Consider the following 20391-nt stretch of genomic DNA (forward strand, 5'->3'; position numbering starts at 1 on the left):
ATCAACTTTTGACATCCACTATACATTCACATAGACAATATTTATTAAAATGTAGATGAACACCTGTAAGCGGAGACAATCTGGCTAAAATAGACATCTAATCTCCATTTCCAGGCTACCTCGGCAAGATAACCAGCAAGCTCCGTCGCCAGACCGCCGTCCGGACCGACAACCGGATCCGGCTGATGAACGAGGTGATCCAGAGCATAGAGGCCATCAAGATGTACGCCTGGGAGAACGCTTTCGCCGGCATCGTGGGACACGCTAGGAAGTATGTGCTGGAGATATGTGTGTGTGATGGACGGACAGACAGACAGACAGTCAGACAGACGGATAGATAGACAGACAGATAGACAAATACATAGACAGATGGATAGACCGATAGATAGACAGACGGACAGATATATAGACAGACAGACAGATAGATAGATAGACAGATAGACAGACAGATAACCTGACAGATAGCCAGAGAGACAGATAGATTGACAGGCAAACTTTTGCCTACTTGGACAAAGTCAGATAGACAGAATGATTTAATGAAATACAGACAAAAAAGACAAAAAGACAGATTGACAGACAGACAAATTAATGAACAGGTAGATGGATCTAAAAATGGGTAATTGGAGAGACTGAAAAATAGACAAGTAATGAAGAAGGTAGACAGGTAGATGTGGTGGTAGGTTGCTACGCAGGTAGGCATGTTGTTAGCTATGCAGAAAAGTAGATAGGTAGTTAGCAAGGCAGACAGCTAGAGAGGCAGTAAAATAAGAGACAAGTCAGGTGGCAAGGAGCTAGGTGAACATACAAGGATACAGACAAACAGGCATACATACAAACAAGTAAGGGGGAGGAGTAATCAAGCCGGCAAGCAAACAGACAGACATGTAAATAGAGAGACATACAGACATGCAAACAGAGAAGACAAACAGACAAGCATAAGTTTAAAATTTTATAACTTTTTTGTTGATTATCGAAATTTTATAAATTGTTCGTGCAAAATGTAGTTTTTAAATTACTTTCCTCTATATTAATTAAAACATAATTTCTATTTCAGAAAAGAAATGAACGTAATCAAAAAGACATCCTGGCTTCGCGCTGTGATGATCTCCTGTGTGAAACTGAACACAAAAGTCGCTATATTCATCAGCATCATCTACTTTGTATCGATGCAGAACGATTTGACAGCCGCCAAAGTGTTCGTCATATTCTCATATTATGATATGTTGAAATCAACGTTAGTGGACTTTCTGCCGTTGTCGATAACGTTTACAATAGAGGCGTATGTGAGTGTGAAGAGGATGCAAGAGTTCCTGTTGCTGCCGGAGGTCGATAATAAGGATGGTGTCAATTTGCTAACGATTGATGAGAAAGATAAGGCTGTTAATGGGGTTTTTGAGAAGATTGGGAATGGGTAAGTTTTTGAGGTTTTAGTAGTGGTAGAATCGAAATCGAAGCTTTTGTTACTTTCGTTTTGGTTAAAAGCGAAACTTTTGTAAGGCTTTTTAAATAAATGATATTTACAGACCACTTAGACCTCTAGTAATATATTACGCTTTTTGATTCGTTAGAGGTACATTAAATGAAATAAGGAAGTCATATTTTAAATAAAAAATGTAACTGAAGGGTCAAAGGGTTCTGGTTCGAATTCCAGACCTGATTTTTCAAAGTTATGTATTAGAAATTAATTATCACTTACATGGCGCCTGAGAGTTCTTTAAAAATATCTCAAAGGTATGTGAAGTCTACCAATACGCACTTGGTCAAGTCGGTGGACTATGGCCTAATCACCTTTGACAGTATAAACGTGCCCAGTAGTGGGACAGTAATGGGTTGATGATGAAACCAAAAATTGGTACTTTTAAATGCACAATGTAAAACAAATATTGAAGCTTTATTTCTTATATCTTTAATTTAGTCTAACCTAACAAATATTTTCAGGCAACAAACCTACATCAAATCGGAATCGAACCTGGAGCAGCCGAAGCCGGGCGCCTTCGTCACCTTCAAGGACTACACGGCTCATTGGAGGAAGGTGGATGATCAGGAATTGGATGGGAAAGTTGTCGCGCTCAGTAATATTAACCTTACGGTGAGTGGAGCATATTTTGTATTAGTTTTGGTCTAAATTAGGCTGGAATAAGGGTGGAAGAACCCTGCATGGTTCGACTCCGGCGGCATCACCGTCACATCTATTTCTACCTCATAACAGCAGCTTTAAGCGCTGCTGTGTTCCGGTTTGAAGGGCGTGGTAGGGGAGACAGACTTATCCCAGGCGTTCCAGCTTAGTCCTTAGGGGTAGCGGCGCATCTGTGGGTGATCTCGGGTAGTAATCTAATTCTATCCGGGGTTGATTGCAGATGTCCATGGGCGGCAGCAACCACTAAGCATCCACCACTTAACATGAATAGACAGCTAAATTTAAAGGACGTGTAACGTCATCGCGTCAATACGCGTCGCGTCGTTTTTTGTGACGTCATCCGTGTCGTCATTGAATGACGCCACGAAAAACGTTTTTTTTATTAAAAAAATGTTTTTTTTTTCAGATAAAACCAGAGTCCCTAACGACAATAGTGGGTACCGTGGGCTCAGGCAAGTCCACGCTTCTACAAGGCATATTGAGAGAGTTGACGCCCAGCGCTGGGCATCTCGAAGTTCGTGGGGCGGTGGCGTATGCTTCACAGGAACCTTGGCTGTTTGAGGCTTCGGTAAGTGAAATATATTTTTTTTTTAAGAGTAGCAGACGAACATGCAGTCCACCTGATGGTACGTGGCTACTGCCGCCTATGGACATCTGTAATCAACCCCAGATAGGATTAGATATTCCTACCTGAGGTCGGCCACAGATGCGCCGATACCCCTGAGGACTAAGGTGGAACGCCCCGGAAAACTCTGTCTCCCTTACCACACCCTTCAAACCGGAACACAGCAGCGCCGAACACTGCTGTTATGAGGCAGAAATAGGTGTGGCGGTGGTGCCGCCGGAATCGAACCACAAAGGGTTCTACCACCTTCAAAATATAGTTTAACAACTAAAAACCACGCTAAAATCGCACAAGGAAAATCGTTAATCCTGATTCCTGACGATCCTGATGAGATGAATGGGATAAAATTATTTAAATCGTGTATTATCATCGGTTCTCGATAATTGTTCAAAATTTTAAATTAATCGGACCGTTCAAAGTGGGTAAAAATCGAGTTCAAAGATTCCGTTACATACATACATACATACATACATACATACAACCCAAGCTAATAAAAAGCGTGGTGATAAATATTTTAATGCTAACTTTTCTCTTTAATACATATTATAGTCTTGCGTTTAAACATCCATTGAAAAGTTCATTCTGTATGTTTGTGGGTTCCGTACTCAAACGGTTAAACGGAACCCTATTACTAAGCCTTCTGTCTGTCCGTCTGTCACAGTCTGTCACACTGTGTATCTTGAACCATAATAGATATGAGATTTTTTACGAGTTTGTATAACGGTGGTAAAACAATAAATACTAATAATAAATACTATTTAAATATAAAAGGGTATCGTACAAGAAATTGCTATTTTATGTAAAAGGATAAAACAGATGAAATTTTTCCATTGCATTTACTTTAATGGCTGCTATGATAACAAATACTACAATTCCGACCTCAGGTAGGAATATCTAATCCTATCTGGGGTCCATGGGCGGCAGTAGCCACTTACCATCAGGTGGACTGTATGCTCGTCTGCTACTCCTATATTATAAAAAATAAAATAAAAAAATTGAAAAATAAATATAGTACACTAGCTGACCCGGCAAACGTTGTATTGCCATATAAATAAAAAAAATGTTAAGGGTGAACAACCCTTATCACTTAGGGGTATGAAAAATAGATAGTAGCCGATTCTCAGGCCGTGCACATAATTTAAAAGTATGAAACGTTCATAGCTGTTTATTTTTTACAACTGTGAGGGTAGTGTATTAATATTCGTACGGTGTAAAAATCGGCTACTTTGGACACAGAAATGCGTGGCTAAAATGCGGGTTTAGGTCACAGAGTGCTATAAAAGATATTACTAACTACAGTAGCATTGTAATATAAACCTTTGTGGTTTTCTCGTGCTATTTTATTGTACTTTTTGTAACGTTTGTCAAATGATTAATAAATAAAAAAAAAACTATTTACTAGAAAAAAACAATCATACTCCTACTATTTACTAGAACGAAAATAACTCTCCATGTTGCCTTTAGAAAATAAGTATATAAAATATTGTAGGTCCGTCAAAACATCCTGTTCGGGCAGCAGTTAGACCTGCGAAGGTATAAACAGGTCATCAAGTGTTGCCAGCTCAACAGCGACCTGGAGATCCTCAGTCATGGTGACAAAACCATTGTGGGGGAGAGAGGTATGTGCTTTAAATTTTTTAACAATTTAAAATTCAAATTAACGGAATATATAAAAGATATTTTATGCATTCATTTGTGACAATATTTATCAATCCTATTCAAGAATCACAATCATCAACTTCAATATTCAATTCTTCAACTTCAATATTCAATTCTAATCATCAAGTATATCATCCTCAAAGTTCATAATATAGATGCTGTGGCTTAAAATATTCAATTATAATCATCACTAACAATAAATCCTCCTTATCAATGCTGTCAAAATTCATCCAGAATTTTATGCTCTGCATATATCAATCTTGATCATCAATAAAAATTATAACTCCATTAAATTCTAATCATCAACTCTATCAATTTTAATCACTTTAGCATTAGTATACAGAATTAATAACTTATTATTAAACCTATCAATCCTATAAATCCTAATCATCCTTATCATCAATTCTAATTATCACACATCAACAGGAGCATCACTATCCGGCGGGCAGCGTGCTCGCATATCACTCGCGAGGTGCGTTTATCAACACGCCGATGTTTACTTACTGGACGACCCGCTCGCGGCGGTTGATGCTAAGGTACGTTTATATAGAATCCTTTTTATTATACAGGATGTTGTTAAGTTCAAAAGTCATCATCAACCCATCACTGTCACAGTGCTGGGCACGGGTCTCCTCTCAGAATGAGAAGGATTAGGCCATAGTCCACCGCGCTGGACAAGCTGGCGTATTGGTAAACTTCACATATCTTTGAGAATATTTTTAGTACTCTCAGGTATGCAGGTCTCAGATATGCGCGGTGTTTTCCTTTACCGTTTATAGTTGCAATTAATTTGTAATGTGCATATAACTATGAAAAATCAAATGAGAGCTCGATTTGGTTAACCACATCTAGCATTGCTTATTGCTTTGCATCGTTTCAATTCAATTCGAAAGGGTCCCGAGTTCGATCCCTGGCAAGACATATAAATGATGAATTTAGGTTTCTGGGTCTGGGTGTTTGTGTATTTGTCTCTGTGTGTGTCCACGGCACTCACGACAAGGAATCCTAGTGTGGGGCTGTGATTGTCATAGAAAATAAAGAATGGAGTTGTTATTGATTTTTTTATTATATAAAATAGTCTTTCAGGAATAATGAGCTTACAGTAGAAACCGTTTTATTTTTTTATTTAACAGTTTTCGATTTTAATTTTCATCGTAATAATTTCAGGTGGCCCAAGCGATTTACGAAGAGTGTATTCGTGGTTTCCTACGTGATAAGGCAACAGTACTTGTAACACATCATGTGCAATATGCAAGACATGCGAACAACGTATGCGTTATGCGGGGCGGACGGGTGAGTCATTTTTATAATATAGGACTAGCAGACGAGCATGTAGTTTACCTAATGGTATAGTCAGCGCCAAACTGCTAGTCCGCTCTGAAGTTGTTGCGAGCAGGTGTAGTCATACAATTTGCTATGGCGACGCGATTCATTTCTATATTCAGAGCGGACTAGCAGTTTTACGCGGAATACTAGTCGCTACTGCTGCCCACGGACATCTGTAAGCAACCCCAGATAAGATTAGTGTCCTACCCGAGGTCAGCCACAGAAGCGCCGCTATTCCTGAGGACTAAGGTGGAACGCCTCTGTAAAGTCTGTCTCCCTTACCACAACCTTCAAACCGGAACACAGCAGCGTTACACTGCTGTTATAACAGAAATATGTGTGACGGTGGTGCCGCCGGAGTCGAATCACACTGGGTTCTACCTTCAAAATTATAATAATAAATTTTAATGTTTTTTGTTTTACAGATAGTCGCCCAAGGGACATACTATGATCTGAAACACAGTGCAGTGACAGAGTTCGAGAAATTGGTAGAAATGGGCGAGAAATTCGAGGAGGAGAAACAGAAACAGAAGGCTGTTTCTTATGAAAACACCGAGAATTTGGTACGTATTGGATCTAAAGTGTAAATCAATAATAGTCTCGTGGTTAAGAAACTCGGCCTCTCGATCGAGGGGTCCGAGGTTCAAATCCTAGCCACCTCGAATTTTTCAAAGTTATGTGCGTATTAGAAATTAATTATCACTTGCTTAAACGGTGAAGGAAAATCGTGAGGAAACCTGCATACCTGAGAAATCTTAAGGTATGCGAAGTCTACCAATACGCACTTGTCCAGCGCGGTGGACTATGGCCTAATCCTTCTAATTATGAGAGAGACCCGTACCCAGCAGTGGGACAGTAAAGGGTTGTAAAGGGTTCTAGTCTGCAGACATAGAGCGTGTCAGACACGTACCGTGGCAGACAAATAGTATTATCTTATGCAATATAATAGCCTATGCATCTCCTTTATAACTATATACGTAACAAATAAGGTACAAAAAAGCTATGGAGTCGAAATAGGTATTTATTTTATTTTATAATTACATTTTTTTTTATATAAAATCTAATAAATAAAATAATAGAATAATTTGCCGAAATGTAATATAATTATGTGCGATTTATTATATTGCGAAAAATCGATTTTTCAAGATGGTTTTTCGTATATGTATTTTAGAATCGATTATTTCATTGGATAAAATCGATATTTTTACCTATAAATGAGTTTTTCTTATTGTTTTCAAGGTGTACAATGCTATCGTGAAAACCGAAGCGCTTGTTGAAACTAAACGGAGTGTTAGTTAAATATTTAATTATTAAAAAGAAAAACAAATTTATTAAAATGTAGTAATTATTCGAAAGTATTTCTATTTGTATTACATTTATCTAAGAGTATATATTTATGTAATGTAACATTCTATCTACTGTTTTATGTTGTTTTGACAGTAAAAAATAAAAGAAATCATTCCACAATTTTAGTACAAGTTGTAATTCAAATTTTTCGATATTTGTAACATTACATTTATCTAAGTGTAATACTATATCTGTGTAACGCAATTTTATTACACTTCTATAATGAATTTGATGTTTACATGCTTATCGAATATCATATTTTTGATAATTCAAAAAATTACATGAATTATTTTATATTTAACTTTGAATGACTTTATTAATTATATATAAAAATAATGGCATTTAAAAAAAAATTAAAAAGAGAATAATTATTTTTAAAATTAAAAAAGACAAACCCACTGAGTTTCTTACCGGATCTTCTCAGTAGAGGTCGCGTTCCGATCCGGTAGTAGTTTAAGAAAATATTGTAACTGACAATTTGTAAGTGCCGTCGTTGGCCTATACAAAATAAATATATTTCATTTCATTTCATTTCATTTAAATTATTGTTTAGTGTAATGTAATGTAAAGTTGATTTTAAAGATCATATATATATTATGTAGATGAAATGTAATTATGATATTTTCATTAATTACAATAAATAATATTTTATATTTGTTTTTAGGAGACCCATAAACTAAGATCCCAGCGATCTATGTCAGAAGCGTCACAACTATCCTTTAATATGGACCTCGATAATAATTTGGATCCGGTATATGAAGGTAATCTTGAAAAACAATTATAGTGACTTTTTTTAGAAATCCAAGTAGCAAGCGAGCATGCAGTCCACCTGATGGTAACACCGTCGTATGGACATCTGTACAACTCCATATAGAGCAGGTTCTACCTGAAGCCGATCACATGTGTTACCGCTCCTGAGGATTACGTTGCAACGCTTTTTTCCTATCTGATTTCTTTTTTTTTTTATTAGAGCTCCATGCGACCTCCTGATGGTAAGTGGCTATTGCAGCCTATGGATTTCTGTAATCAACAGATATGATTACATTCCTATCTGAGATGGGCCACGGATGCGCCGCTACCCCCTGAGGACTAAGCTGGAACGCCTCGGATAAGTATGTCTCCCTTACCACACCCTTCAAAACAGAACACAGCAGCCACTGCCACCAGAACACTGCTGTTATTAGCAAAAAGGTGTGGCTGTGATGCCGCCGGAGGCGAACCATAAAGAGTTCTACCACCTTGGTAGCACCTTGGTTCAGGGGTAGCGGCGCATCTGTGGCCGATCTCACGTAGGAATATATAATCCTATCTGGGGTTGATTACAGATGTCCACCACAGTAGCCACTTACCATCAGGTAGACTGCATGCTCGTCTGCTACTCATATATGAGTAGGAGTAAAAGGTATCAGATATGGTCGATGAACCCATATTGTATGTTACCAGGTGAAGCCCAACAGAAGGGTTCCGTGGACAACAGTGTATACATGGAGTACATAAAGAGCGGTGGTAGCAGATGGTCCATGACCCTACTGATCGTGCTGTTCATACTGGCGCAGGTGTTCTACTCGGCCTGCGACGTCTGGCTGAAGGAGTGGTGAGTGGCCACCGACACACACACACAGGGAGAGAGAGAGAGAAAGAGACACACAACACAGAGAGAGAGAAAGAGACACACACACACACACACATAAACACAGACAGACAGACAGACAGAAAAACAAACAGAGTCACAGATAGACAGACCGGAGGACAAACATATAGACGGACGAACAAATAGACAGACAGATATACAACCAGACAGAAGGTAAGACAGATTGTCCTCTTTGCTTCGTTTTCCTCAATACTAAGGTTGTGGTCATTATTTGTCACCTTTCTTTTGATGATATCTCGTCATTTGACTCCATTTTCGGCTATGTGTAGAGCATTGTATACAGTGGAGTCGAGATTTGTGCGGATTTGGTCAGACTAATTCATTGGACTCCCCCGGGGTCTTTCGCCCTCAACTTTTCCGGTTACCAGAAGCTTTTCTGGGTTCTCGCCTCTTCTCCTAGAAATGTGGCCGAAAAACTTAAAAAATCTGTAGAGGCAGATGGTTGAGAGTCTACATATGATTTGAAGTTGAGTGTGTACAGACAGACAGATAGACATAGCCAATAAAATCATACGGACATGCAGACAGACACACAAGCATAGTCGGACAAATAGACAGACAGACATACAAGCGAACAGGCAAAAAGAAAGACCGAGGTGACTGTATTACTATACATTTTGTTTTGTTTTATTGCTTTTTTGTATGTATAAAAAAACCTTAGGGTGATTCTGATTTTCCTATAGGAAGATTCCAGTATAATATAAATGGGTTAGTGATGGGGTATATAATTATTTTCAGGGTGAATCTAGAAGAGGCGAACAGTGCTAACATCAGGAATGCGTCGATGGCACCACAAAACGCAACGCCACGTAAGTTTCTAGAAAATAATATTATTATTATAAAAACCAAAACCTGATTGCTTAAAATAATAGTCTTTGCACTCCCACAATTTAGAGGAATCTAACACCTCATATGTAAATCCGTCTAGCTGTTTGGGTTGTAGACAAAGAATTTGACATACATACATACAAAATTTTGTGATAGTGTTTTAATTATAATTATATGTATAATATAAAGTTTACATTTAAACGGATTATTCTATTTAATTAATCACTGTTTAGTATGTGTTATATAAATATACATATAACTCGTCATTTTGATGGGAATGTGACGTCAGTTCGATAGTAAACAAAAGAGATGTTATCCTCTTATCTGAGGCATTCCAACTAAGTCCTCAGCGGTAGCAACGCATCTGTAACCAACCTCAAAACTTTGATCTTATCTGAGATTGCTTACAGATATCCATGGGCAGCGGTAGCCTTACAATCAGCTTGGACTGCATGCTTATTTGCCACTTAGTTAAAAAAATATTATCTGTGTCAAAACTTATCTATCTAGGGTTGGTAACAGATATCCACAGGCAGTATTCTTACCAGATAGACTGCATGCTCGTTTGTCACCTTAGTAAAGAAAATAATCTATAAACATTTTTTTTAGCGATCAGTTTCGTAGACCTACCCTCAAACCACTTCAATCTGACACGCGAGCAGTGTGTCTACATATACGGCTCGCTCATCGCCATCTGTATTTTCTTCACCTGGAACAAGCTGGTTGTGTTCTACAACACCTGCATTAAGGCCTCCATTACGCTGCACGATACTATGTTCAGGTGGGTAGGAGAATTTTGTGTGTTTTTGACTCATTTTGGTCCTTCGAGCCGAATTAGTGAATTAGAACTGTATTATGAAAGTGACTTGTTTTAGTACTTCTTGTTTAATCAGGTAACATAGAACTATAACGTCGAATTGACTCATTTTGGTCCTTTGAGCTGGATTAGGTAGTGTAAGACTATATTTTGCAGGTTAACATTTTAAGCTGGATAATTTAGTTAAGGATTGTAAGTCGAGAGATAAAGATAGCAAAAAAGTTGAGGCTGCTATATATGTCCGTCTCGAAGGACCAATATAAATAACTTTAAGATACAGCTCTAATATAACATACTAGTTAAGTACTCAGGGTTAGCGGCGCATCTGTGGCCGACCTCAGGTAGAAATCTAATCCTATCTGGGGTTAATTACAGATGTCCAAACGGCAGAAGTCACTTACGATCAGGTGGACTGCATGCTCTTCTATTGCTCCTATATAAAAAAAATGATTTGATTTGCTAAAAAAAAGAAATATTTGGTCCATTGAGTCAGACTATCCACTAAAAAGACCTGAAGCGATATTTTTTAAAGGGGTTGTTTTTCCAGGGGTGTTACCAACGCACCAATGTGGTTCTACCACCACAACCCTTCCGGGCGCATCCTGAATCGGTTCTCCAAGGACATGGGGCAGGTGGACACCCTGCTTCCGGTCGCGCTGGTCGACTGTTTAGGGGTGAGTAGGGGGTTACATGATTGGGGTAGACCGACCTATAATTTAATTTCAATAAGTATAAATTTTGAAGATAATTAATTATATACTTCGATGTTATCAAAACATAGTAGTATAATATAATAACGTAGTTTCATCTTGTATTTAGTTAATTTTTGGGTTACAATAAACAGAATTACAGATAATATTGTCAAAAGCGCACCAAAGTATATTTAGCGCAGTCAAATAGTTCAATTAGTCATTAAATTATCAGGCTAGCCTTCTTACTAAACAACGCTTAAAGTAGAGTCCTGAATATTCATAATAGTATGGCAAATGACTTGGATCAATAACGTTTAACTATTTGCCTAGCCTAATCATTAAGATTTAGCTCCACTTTCTGCCACCTCAACATAACATTTAAAATTGTATTAATTACATTGTATAGTCCGCGCCAAACTGCTAGTCCGCTCTGAAGTGAGTTGAAGATGGTAGAACTCTTTGTGGTTCGACTCCGGCGGCACCACCGCCACACCTATGTATACCTAATAACAGCAGTGTTAGGCGCTGCTGTGTTCCGGTTTGAAGGGTGTGGTAAGGGAGACAGCGGCGTATCTGTGGTCGACCTAAGATAGGTATATCTAATCCTATCTGGGGTTGATTGCAGATGTCCATGGGCGGCAGTAACCACTTACCATCAGGTGGACTGCATGCTCGTCTGCTATTCTTATATTATAAAAAAAAATCATTATACTTAATAGGTCTAATATAATTAGTCCATTAATTAATGTTACATTAATCCCATTCGTTCCCAGTTCTTCCTGGAGGTGCTAGCTATTCTCGTGGTGGTGTGCGTGGTGAACTGGTGGCTGATAGTGCCAACTACGGTGGTAGCGAGTCTGCTGTTCCTCCTCCGAGCCACCTTCCTCAACACTAGTCGCGAGCTGAAGAGAATTGAGGCTATTGGTAAGCGACCCCTTAGGGGGCTTGAGTTGTTATTTGTACTTAGCCCCTTAGGAGATGAAGTCCTAAACTTCGCCTGATCGAGGGACTATGGTGTATAAAATCGGCAATTCTTGATTTACGCCCTCTAACGAAATAATTCTTCTTTTTAACCCCTTAGGGGATGAATTCCGGTATTTAAATGAATGCCTGATGAAAGAATTATTTTCCGTTTCGGATTTGAGCTGCCCTATTTAAAGGTGGAATAATCCTTCCTGATTCGACACCATACCTCTTAGGTAACACCATTTCTACCTAGAAACTAATACTTCCTACTTCTGTTTCAGCTGTGGGTAGTGGCGCAATTGTGGCCATCATCAGTTAGAAATTTAGTTTTAAACTCTGTCTATGATCAGAATTAGTCATATACCATCACGTGGACTGCATGAAATTCGACATTTTCTGCCTACGCGAAATTGTTAAGTTTCGATCTTAGTAAGCCCAAATTAGGATAGATTGATTATTAACAACGGGCGTAATCTTCCATAGCCCGCAGCCAAAGCCTGAACCACGCCGCGGCGACAGTCTCCGGCCTGACCACCATCAGGTCTACCGGGGAACAGCAGCGCACCCTGGCGAGGGAGTTCGACAAGCTCCAGGACCTACACAGCTCCGCCTGGACCCTGGTGCTGACCACCAACCGGGGGTTCGGCTTCTGGATGGACATGGTCTGCTGTCTGTACCTCGCGTGCGTCACCTTCAGCTTCTTCCTGTTCGCCTCGCCAGGTGAGTGGGGGAGGGAGAGGGAGAGAGAGTGAGGGAGAGGGGTAGAACGTGAGAGACACATAGAGGAAGAGAATGGGATGGGAAGACGATTGATATTGAGAGATAGGTAAATAACGTGAATAAAAATTAAGAGTCAGAGAGTGTGTGAGAGGGACACAGAATAGAGCAGAGTGTGTGAGAGTGATAGAGAGTGTGTGTGACACAGAGAGAGAGACAGAGAGAAAAGCCTTAGGGGAAGAAAGAAATGGAAAGATTTCTACATGTCGTGAGGTAGTAACACCGTAGGTAGAGCGAAAGAAATAAAGAGAGTAGTATAGTGAGACAGACAGAAGACGAGAGTTAAAGAAGGATGGGAATAAACCTAGAAGTAGATAGGTAGTTAGGCAGATAGGAGGAGCAAAGGGGGAGTTCAAGAAAGTGATAAATACTACATTACTTAGTAAAGAAAATCATGTTTATGTGTGCAAGAAAGAGAGAGAGAAAGACAAAAAAAATAGAACAAAAAGATATAAATATAAAATATACTACAAGTGAGGGAAAAGTGTATAAGAGATATCTAATAGGTATCATTATAAAAGATTTTTTGTTTCAGATGCTTTCGGTGGTGACGTTGGTTTGGCTATAACGCAAGTGATTGGGCTCGTAGGCATGTGCCAGTACGGTATGCGGCAAACGGCTGAAGTTGAGAATCAAATGACTTCTGTAAGTTTGTATATTAAAAAAAAAAGATACTACAATTTTTTTTATTCAAAAATAAAATAAGGTTCTTTTAAGACTTCCCGCTACTCGTCAAGAGATGGCGTCACGAGTATTCTGAATCACGCTATTGAAGTTTTCTAAATATCTTGTACAAATCCCTTTCGCAAAATGTCAAACGATTTTGGTATCTTTTTTATAATTTTGATGTAGCAAATGTATGTCCACCTGATGGTAATTTACTGCCGCCCATGGACATCTGGAATCAACCCCAGATGAGATTAGGACACTACCTTAGGTTGCCCACAGATGCGTTGCTACCCCTGAGGACTAAGTTGGAACGCCTCTGATAGGTATGTTTCCCTTCCCACACACTTCAAACCAGAACACAGCAGCGCTACATTGCTGCTATAACAGAAATAGGTGTGGCGGTGCTGCCGGAGTCGAACCACAGAGGGTTCTAGCACCTACTAACCTTCGTAAAAATCTGAAATCACCCTATTTATTTCTACTCCGATTCTAGGTTGAAAGGATCTTGGAGTATACTAACTTGCCACCAGAACAGCCGGTAGAAGTAGACCGCAAGGCCTTGAAAGCTGAACATCCTGACTTGGACTTCGACAAGTGGCCTAGTAAAGGTATGTTTAATCTTTTCTAACCATGATTGGTTTATAGCAATTTTCAAAGTTTGCCCCCTCATGGGTCGATATTAAACATAAGTAGCGTTTGTGATATTTATAAAGGTTAATTTGCAATTGGTAGATGTCCGGTTAAATTGTTTTATTGTGGACCCTTTGAATATTGCAGATAATTTTTTGATGTTTTTTTTTTACCCCCAGAGGTAAAATAATTAGTGATGGTATAGTCCGTGTCAAACTGCTAGTCCGCTCTGAAGTTGTTGCGAGCAGGTGTAGTCATACAATTTGCTATGGCGACGCGATTCATTTCTATATTCAGAGCGGACTAGCAGTTTTACGCGGACTAAATCAATATTCTGCAATAATGATTTTAAGTGTTTTGTTTTAATCCCTCAGGGATCGAGTGTGACTTTTTTAGAGTCGATTAATTCTCTCATAGAGTTTATGATGTTTGTTGACCTGAAAGTGATTTATTTTTATACCCCTAGGGGTCCTTTCACACTTAGAACTATGTTACTGAGAAAAATTATATTGTCTTCAGGCGAAATAATCTTCAAGGACGTGTCGTTAGAATACGAGAAACCCCCCAAAAAGGAGGGGGGAGACGGTGTGAAGCTCGAGGAACCTGCGTACGCGATAAGGAATGTTAGCTTCACCGTCCGGCCGGGGGAGAAGGTGGCGGTGGTGGGGAGGACCGGCGCGGGGAAGAGCTCGCTGATCGCCGCCTTGTTCAGGTAAGGGGGGGGGGGGGGTTGTTAAGGAAGGTGGGGATATAAGAGAGAGCGGTGAAGTTAAGGTGTTAAAAAGTTTGTGGTTGAAGCGAGATATAGATTGAGAGGTCAAATTGAATTGGTTTTGGTGGTATACACAATTTGTTTTTTTTTTACCTATTGTTAAAATTTCAATCCCACGGGAGGATATAAGTGGACTGTATAGTGTAGGATGTATGACCCAATCCTCCCAGTCCCAGCAGATGAGTAGAAAAACCACCAACCTTGCCTTCCAAGTCTATCTGCGGACTCGAATCGTGTCAGGGGGGACGGCGCTGTCACGGGGTTCGAGGAAGCAAGCACGGCCTGATCTTCCCGAGGAGTAGTCTCTGCACTTCACAATGAACACGCGGTAGCACGTGGAAAAATAATTAAAAAAACATAAAAATAAAGTAACTTATTTTTGGAAGAACCACTAATATGAACCAGTAAATCGAGGAAAACGGTGCTGGTAGCAAGGTTAAATAAAATGTTAGATGTAATAATATTTTTGTAATTTTGTTACTGTTTGTTTTCTCTAATAAATTAAAAAAAAAAAAACAGATGGCACGTACAGAACGTCTGTAGGCTCCCGCCGAGCGCAAGACGACGACTGGTCGCACGAAGCGACATTGGCGAGACAACTCTGGTGGATATTTGCATCTACCCGCCTACAGTTGACAAAGATGGAACAATTAGCCCATTTTATATTATGTGTGATGTCATAGTTTCAAATGTCACGTGATACTTTGTTTTAGTGCGACGTTTGATTGAATTTAGAAGAAACATATTTTTCAAAATATGTTATAAATATATTTCAACGTATTTACAAAAGATAAGTAACACACAGATTTTTTATAACATATTTCCTTTAATTATTCAACATAATAATAATCGGTCCGAATGTTATGATTGTAAGGGTCGGTTTCTTGAAAAAGTGCAGACAATTTCCTTTTGTGAGGTATTATTAGTTTATTATCGAAGAGGACAAAAATGATAGCTTTTTGAACTTTAATATGGCAGGACCGTGAACAGCGGCTACCCCATTGTTCGCCACTGATTGGCCACCGTTACCACACAACTCCCTCTGGTGCGGGGTCCAATATTCCGCCTTAACAATAATGTTTTTTTTTTCGAGAAAAAATATCGAGAACAAATGAAATAAAAAACATATTTTTTCGTTTAGCACCCTCGCTGCGGTCGGGTGCTAACTTCACGCCGTGCAATAATAGGCTACTTAGGCCACGCGCATCGTAATGTACTATTTTTCGACAATAAGAACAATGAAAAGAACATTTACATATTTTAAAACTTTATTTCTAAAATTGTCATGTATAACGGAGTAACACCACCCGTAGTATTTTTAAAAGGCGTGACGTCAGCACCGCTGACGTCACAATTGTTGTTATTTTGCTGATGACTCACGTTCAAACCTTTGAAAGAAAACCACACGAGAATTGTTGAGCTTCGTATATTCTTTGGTCAGCCTAACGATGTCCTAAAGAGGTCCGCACTGTGCCAAGGCTCGAGCAGTAATGCCCTGATGTGTTTTTTTTTTTTCGATTTGTGTAGTTTACTGTTGGTCCTAGCGACCTGTACAGCTTCACCGGGTTTTGGGAGGCGAGCTTTAGGCTCAGCCGGGACAAGAAGACTATGGGCTGGAATGATGCCCTGATGTGGCTTGTGCGGCGCTTTTTATAGGGACCGACGCACGTGCACTTGTTTTCATATTTTAAGATGCAGGTGTTTTACATCAGGTGTTTATTCATTTCATTTTATAATAGGAGAACTGCCGTATTTGCTCCGACATGTATGTTATAGTCAGTTCGTCCATCCATCTAACAGTCCCGCATTCATCCCCAGGTTGAGCAAAATCTCCGGCACGCTGACAGTGGACGGCGTGCGCGCAGAGACCGCAGGGCTCCGCGCGTGGCGCTCGCGGCTGTGCGCGTTGCCGCAGCGGCCTGCGTTGTTCGCCGCAACGTTACGCGACAACCTCGACCCCGCGGGACAGCACCCCGACGCGAGTATACACGCTGCGTTGCAGGAGGTTAGTTTTTGTTTTAATGAAAAGTAAAAAAATATATAAATAAAAAAAATGGGTAAGGGTGGTACGTTTGGTTTTTTTAGGGTTCCGTAGGAATAAATAAAAAAAATTGGGTAAGTATGGTTTGTTTGTTTTTTTAAGGTTCCGCAGGACGAATAAAAAAAATGGCTCTCATTATATCTCATTATTTCGCAAAAGTCTAGATATAATAGCTCTCATTATATCTAGACTTTTGCGAAAAATTCGCGATAAGCTATTATTATAAAATTGTTACAAAATGGTGGGTTTAAATATACAAAGCTTATTTCGTTAATTTCATTGCATATTGTAAAAACATACTTTTACTATATTTTTTTAAACAGGAATACCTCTTCAACTTATGTAGGTACCTAACTAAAAGTGATAAAATTTATTTTTGAAAGTTTTTTTACGTGACTCTACTTTTGTGTTCAGTCACACTAATGCAAAGCTCAGCTTAGACCTCGCGGACTCGATACTTAGGGACGGATACTTAGGGTCTGATGTTGGAGCTAGAAAGTATCTCTGTAGGATCTCTGTAATTAATTGACGCAAAGTACTCGAGTTCGGTCTCGTTTGATTCGTAATTCTTATTTTAGTATAAGTAAAAGAGAAAGAAAGAAAGAAAACATTCATTTAGGTAAACATCCTATTACACTTAACGGTACGTGATAATAAAACAAACGTCAGAAGATTATATAACACGACACAAGAGTATATATTTGTTATTATCATTTAGTTTTTTTAATTTTGTCTTTCGTATGCACATTTCTGGCCCAGGGTTTCTATCTCTTCTGTATTGATATGAAAAATATTTTTATTTTCATTTTCCCAGGTGGAGCTCCAAGAAGCGCTAACAGGCTTCGCGGCGGGTCTGTCAACCAAGGTGGGGGATGGAGGGGGTAATCTCTCCGCGGGACAGAGACAGCTGCTGTGTCTCGCTCGCGCGGTGCTCGCGCGCCGCGCGGTGCTGGTGCTGGACGAGGCCACCGCTAACGTTGATACCGAGTGAGTGAAATAGATATATACTCTTGTCTCTTTCTAAGTTTGTAAAAAGTCTGGAATCTGGATCCAAGAAGCGGTAACGGACTTCGCGGCGGGTCTGTCAACCAAGGTGGGTGAGTTGATACTGAGTGAGTGAAATAGACACATACTCTATCTCTTTCTAAGTCTTTCCCCTAAAGTGTGTCTGTCGACTAAGGTAGGTGAGTTGATACTGAGTGAGTGAAAGAGACATATACTGTTGTCTCTTTCTTAGTCTTACTCCTAAAGTCTGCAACTCCAAGAAGCGTTAACAGACTTTGCAGCGGGGTTATCAACCAAGGTGGGGGATAGAGGGTTAATCTTTGGTGGGTCTGTCGCTCGGGCGGTGCTGGTGCTGGACGAGGCCACCGCTAACGTTGATACTGAGTGAGTGGCATCGACTCATCTTTTTATTGTCCGAGAGATTGCACCAATTTTTACCAAGCTTTCATTAGCTTGGGTTGTATCTATCTATGTATGTATGTAACGGAATCTTTGAACTCGATTTTTACCCATTTTGAACGGTCCGATTCATTTAAAATTTTGAACAATAATCCCGTTCTCCTCATCATGATCGTCAGAAATCAGTATTAAGGATTAATCCTTGCGCGATTTTAGTGTGGTTTTTAGTTTTTAAACTATAATTATTAGTTTAATATTTGACACAACCTGAATTCTATTAACCTAAAAATATACATACGAGAAATACATAGGTACCAGGCGTGAATATTAATAAGTATATTGATAAGTCAACTTACATATACATATATGAATGTATACATATTATATTGTTTAGAAATAGTACTGCTACATAATGAAATATGCCTCAGAAAGAACTGCCATGAAAAAAAATGCATTTTCGATTTGTTAACTTACTCACACCCGGTACGGATTTTTTTACCTTGCGTAGTTTATATTTCCCTATCGCTCTCTCCCTCTCTCTGTCTCTTTCTTCCATATCTCTTCCTCCTCTTCCTCCCTCACTCTTTCTCAAAACTTCTCTTTTTAAAAAAATACAACTAACAAAACAAAAATGATAAACCTTCATATCTCGTAATCATATACCTAAAAAATAAAATTCAACAATAGCAACATTCGTTATATCCCAAACACACCAAATAAACAATAACTTTAAATACACAACATAACATCAAAAATAACTTGAAATACATTTCTGTTCCAGGACAGACAAGCACATTCAAGAGACAATCCGAACAAAGTTCGCGGACTCAACAGTGTTGACTATCGCGCACAGGCTCAACACCGTCATGGATTACGATCGCGTCATTGTTATGGACAAGTGAGTTTTTTTATATAATACGGGAGTAGCAGACGAGCATACAGTCCACCTGATGGTAAGTGGCTACTGCCGCCCATGGACATCTGTAATCAACCCCAGATAGGATTAGATATTCCTACCTGAGGTCGGCCACAGCGCCGCTACCCCTGAAGACTAAGCTGGAATGCCTCGGATAAGTATGTCTTCCTTACCACACTTCAAACCAGAACACAGCAGCGCTTAACACTGCTGATATAATAGAAACAGGTGATGCCTACGAAGTCTTACCATAAGGGTCCAAAATTTCCTTTGACTGTACGACTCGCGTGGTAAAACGATAACCATTTTTCTCTATATTTGAGCGTTGAGAGCTTATTAAATTAAACAAATTGAGAAAACTTCAATACTACAATAATACATGTAACGCCATCTCTTGCGAGTTGCAGAAATTCACTATTCTTCATTTTTAATGTTAATTATTTTTTATTTTTAATGTTAATTATTCTTCATTTTCAATGTTAATTATTATTCGTTTTTAATGTTAATTTTATATTATTCGTTGTTTTAAGGGGTCGCGTGGTGGAATCCGGCCACCCGTACGAACTGTTGACGCAAAGCACACAGCAGAAGACTGACGTGCCGCCCAGGAGAATGATACTCTCCAAGAGCCAGGTATAATCGACGCCAAACTGCTAGTCCGCTCTGAAGTTGTTACGAGCAGGTGTAGTCATACAATTTGCTATGGCGACGCGATTCATTTCTATATTCAGAGTGGACTAGCAGTTTTACGCGGACTATAATATTGTATGAGACTTATATTCTAGCAGGGGTCTTATGTACTGGCACAGGGGAATGATGTGTTATAGGGTAACTTTATATTAGTCTTAAAGATAATCGGTCTTATTCATAAAAAATGCTTATAGAAGGTTTTAAGCACTCATTAGTTAAAGTGTTCGATAAGCTTATAAAACGTTCCATAAAATTGCTTATTCATAAACGTTCCATAAACCTTCTATAACTAATGTGTCGCTAAAGTCAACTATAAATGAAAATGTTGCCATTATAGTGAAGTTCGGCGAACAAATTGACAAATATCCATAGATAAACATTATTAAATGACATTATTTCGTACTAAAAAAATATTCTGTCTTGACATTCTTGTTAATGCGTTGT

At 39.1% G+C, this 20391-nt stretch overlaps 1 protein-coding gene across 1 annotated transcript in view; it reads left to right on the plus strand.

Moving 5' to 3' along the window:
• The window catches only part of LOC140756852 (probable multidrug resistance-associated protein lethal(2)03659), a 66591-nt gene that overhangs the window by 42070 nt on the left and 4130 nt on the right, over positions 1 to 20391 (plus strand). Inside the window, exons 9-30 of the mRNA XM_073092386.1 lie at positions 115 to 271; positions 1055 to 1411; positions 1939 to 2089; positions 2544 to 2705; positions 4252 to 4381; positions 4848 to 4957; positions 5589 to 5714; positions 6173 to 6310; positions 7759 to 7855; positions 8538 to 8688; positions 9484 to 9554; positions 10183 to 10354; positions 10938 to 11064; positions 11856 to 12006; positions 12532 to 12768; positions 13361 to 13470; positions 13988 to 14102; positions 14644 to 14836; positions 16715 to 16901; positions 17752 to 17924; positions 19123 to 19239; positions 19788 to 19890. Of these exons, the coding sequence (XP_072948487.1) occupies positions 115 to 271; positions 1055 to 1411; positions 1939 to 2089; positions 2544 to 2705; positions 4252 to 4381; positions 4848 to 4957; positions 5589 to 5714; positions 6173 to 6310; positions 7759 to 7855; positions 8538 to 8688; positions 9484 to 9554; positions 10183 to 10354; positions 10938 to 11064; positions 11856 to 12006; positions 12532 to 12768; positions 13361 to 13470; positions 13988 to 14102; positions 14644 to 14836; positions 16715 to 16901; positions 17752 to 17924; positions 19123 to 19239; positions 19788 to 19890 (3335 nt within the window). The remainder of the gene's footprint in view (positions 1 to 114; positions 272 to 1054; positions 1412 to 1938; positions 2090 to 2543; positions 2706 to 4251; positions 4382 to 4847; positions 4958 to 5588; positions 5715 to 6172; positions 6311 to 7758; positions 7856 to 8537; positions 8689 to 9483; positions 9555 to 10182; positions 10355 to 10937; positions 11065 to 11855; positions 12007 to 12531; positions 12769 to 13360; positions 13471 to 13987; positions 14103 to 14643; positions 14837 to 16714; positions 16902 to 17751; positions 17925 to 19122; positions 19240 to 19787; positions 19891 to 20391) is intronic.

The sequence above is a fragment of the Epargyreus clarus genome, unplaced genomic scaffold, assembly GCF_041222505.1.
Source record: "Epargyreus clarus isolate Ecla_fem2 unplaced genomic scaffold, WU_Ecla_fem_2.2 ptg000036l, whole genome shotgun sequence".
Classification (NCBI taxonomy): domain Eukaryota; kingdom Metazoa; phylum Arthropoda; class Insecta; order Lepidoptera; family Hesperiidae; genus Epargyreus; species Epargyreus clarus.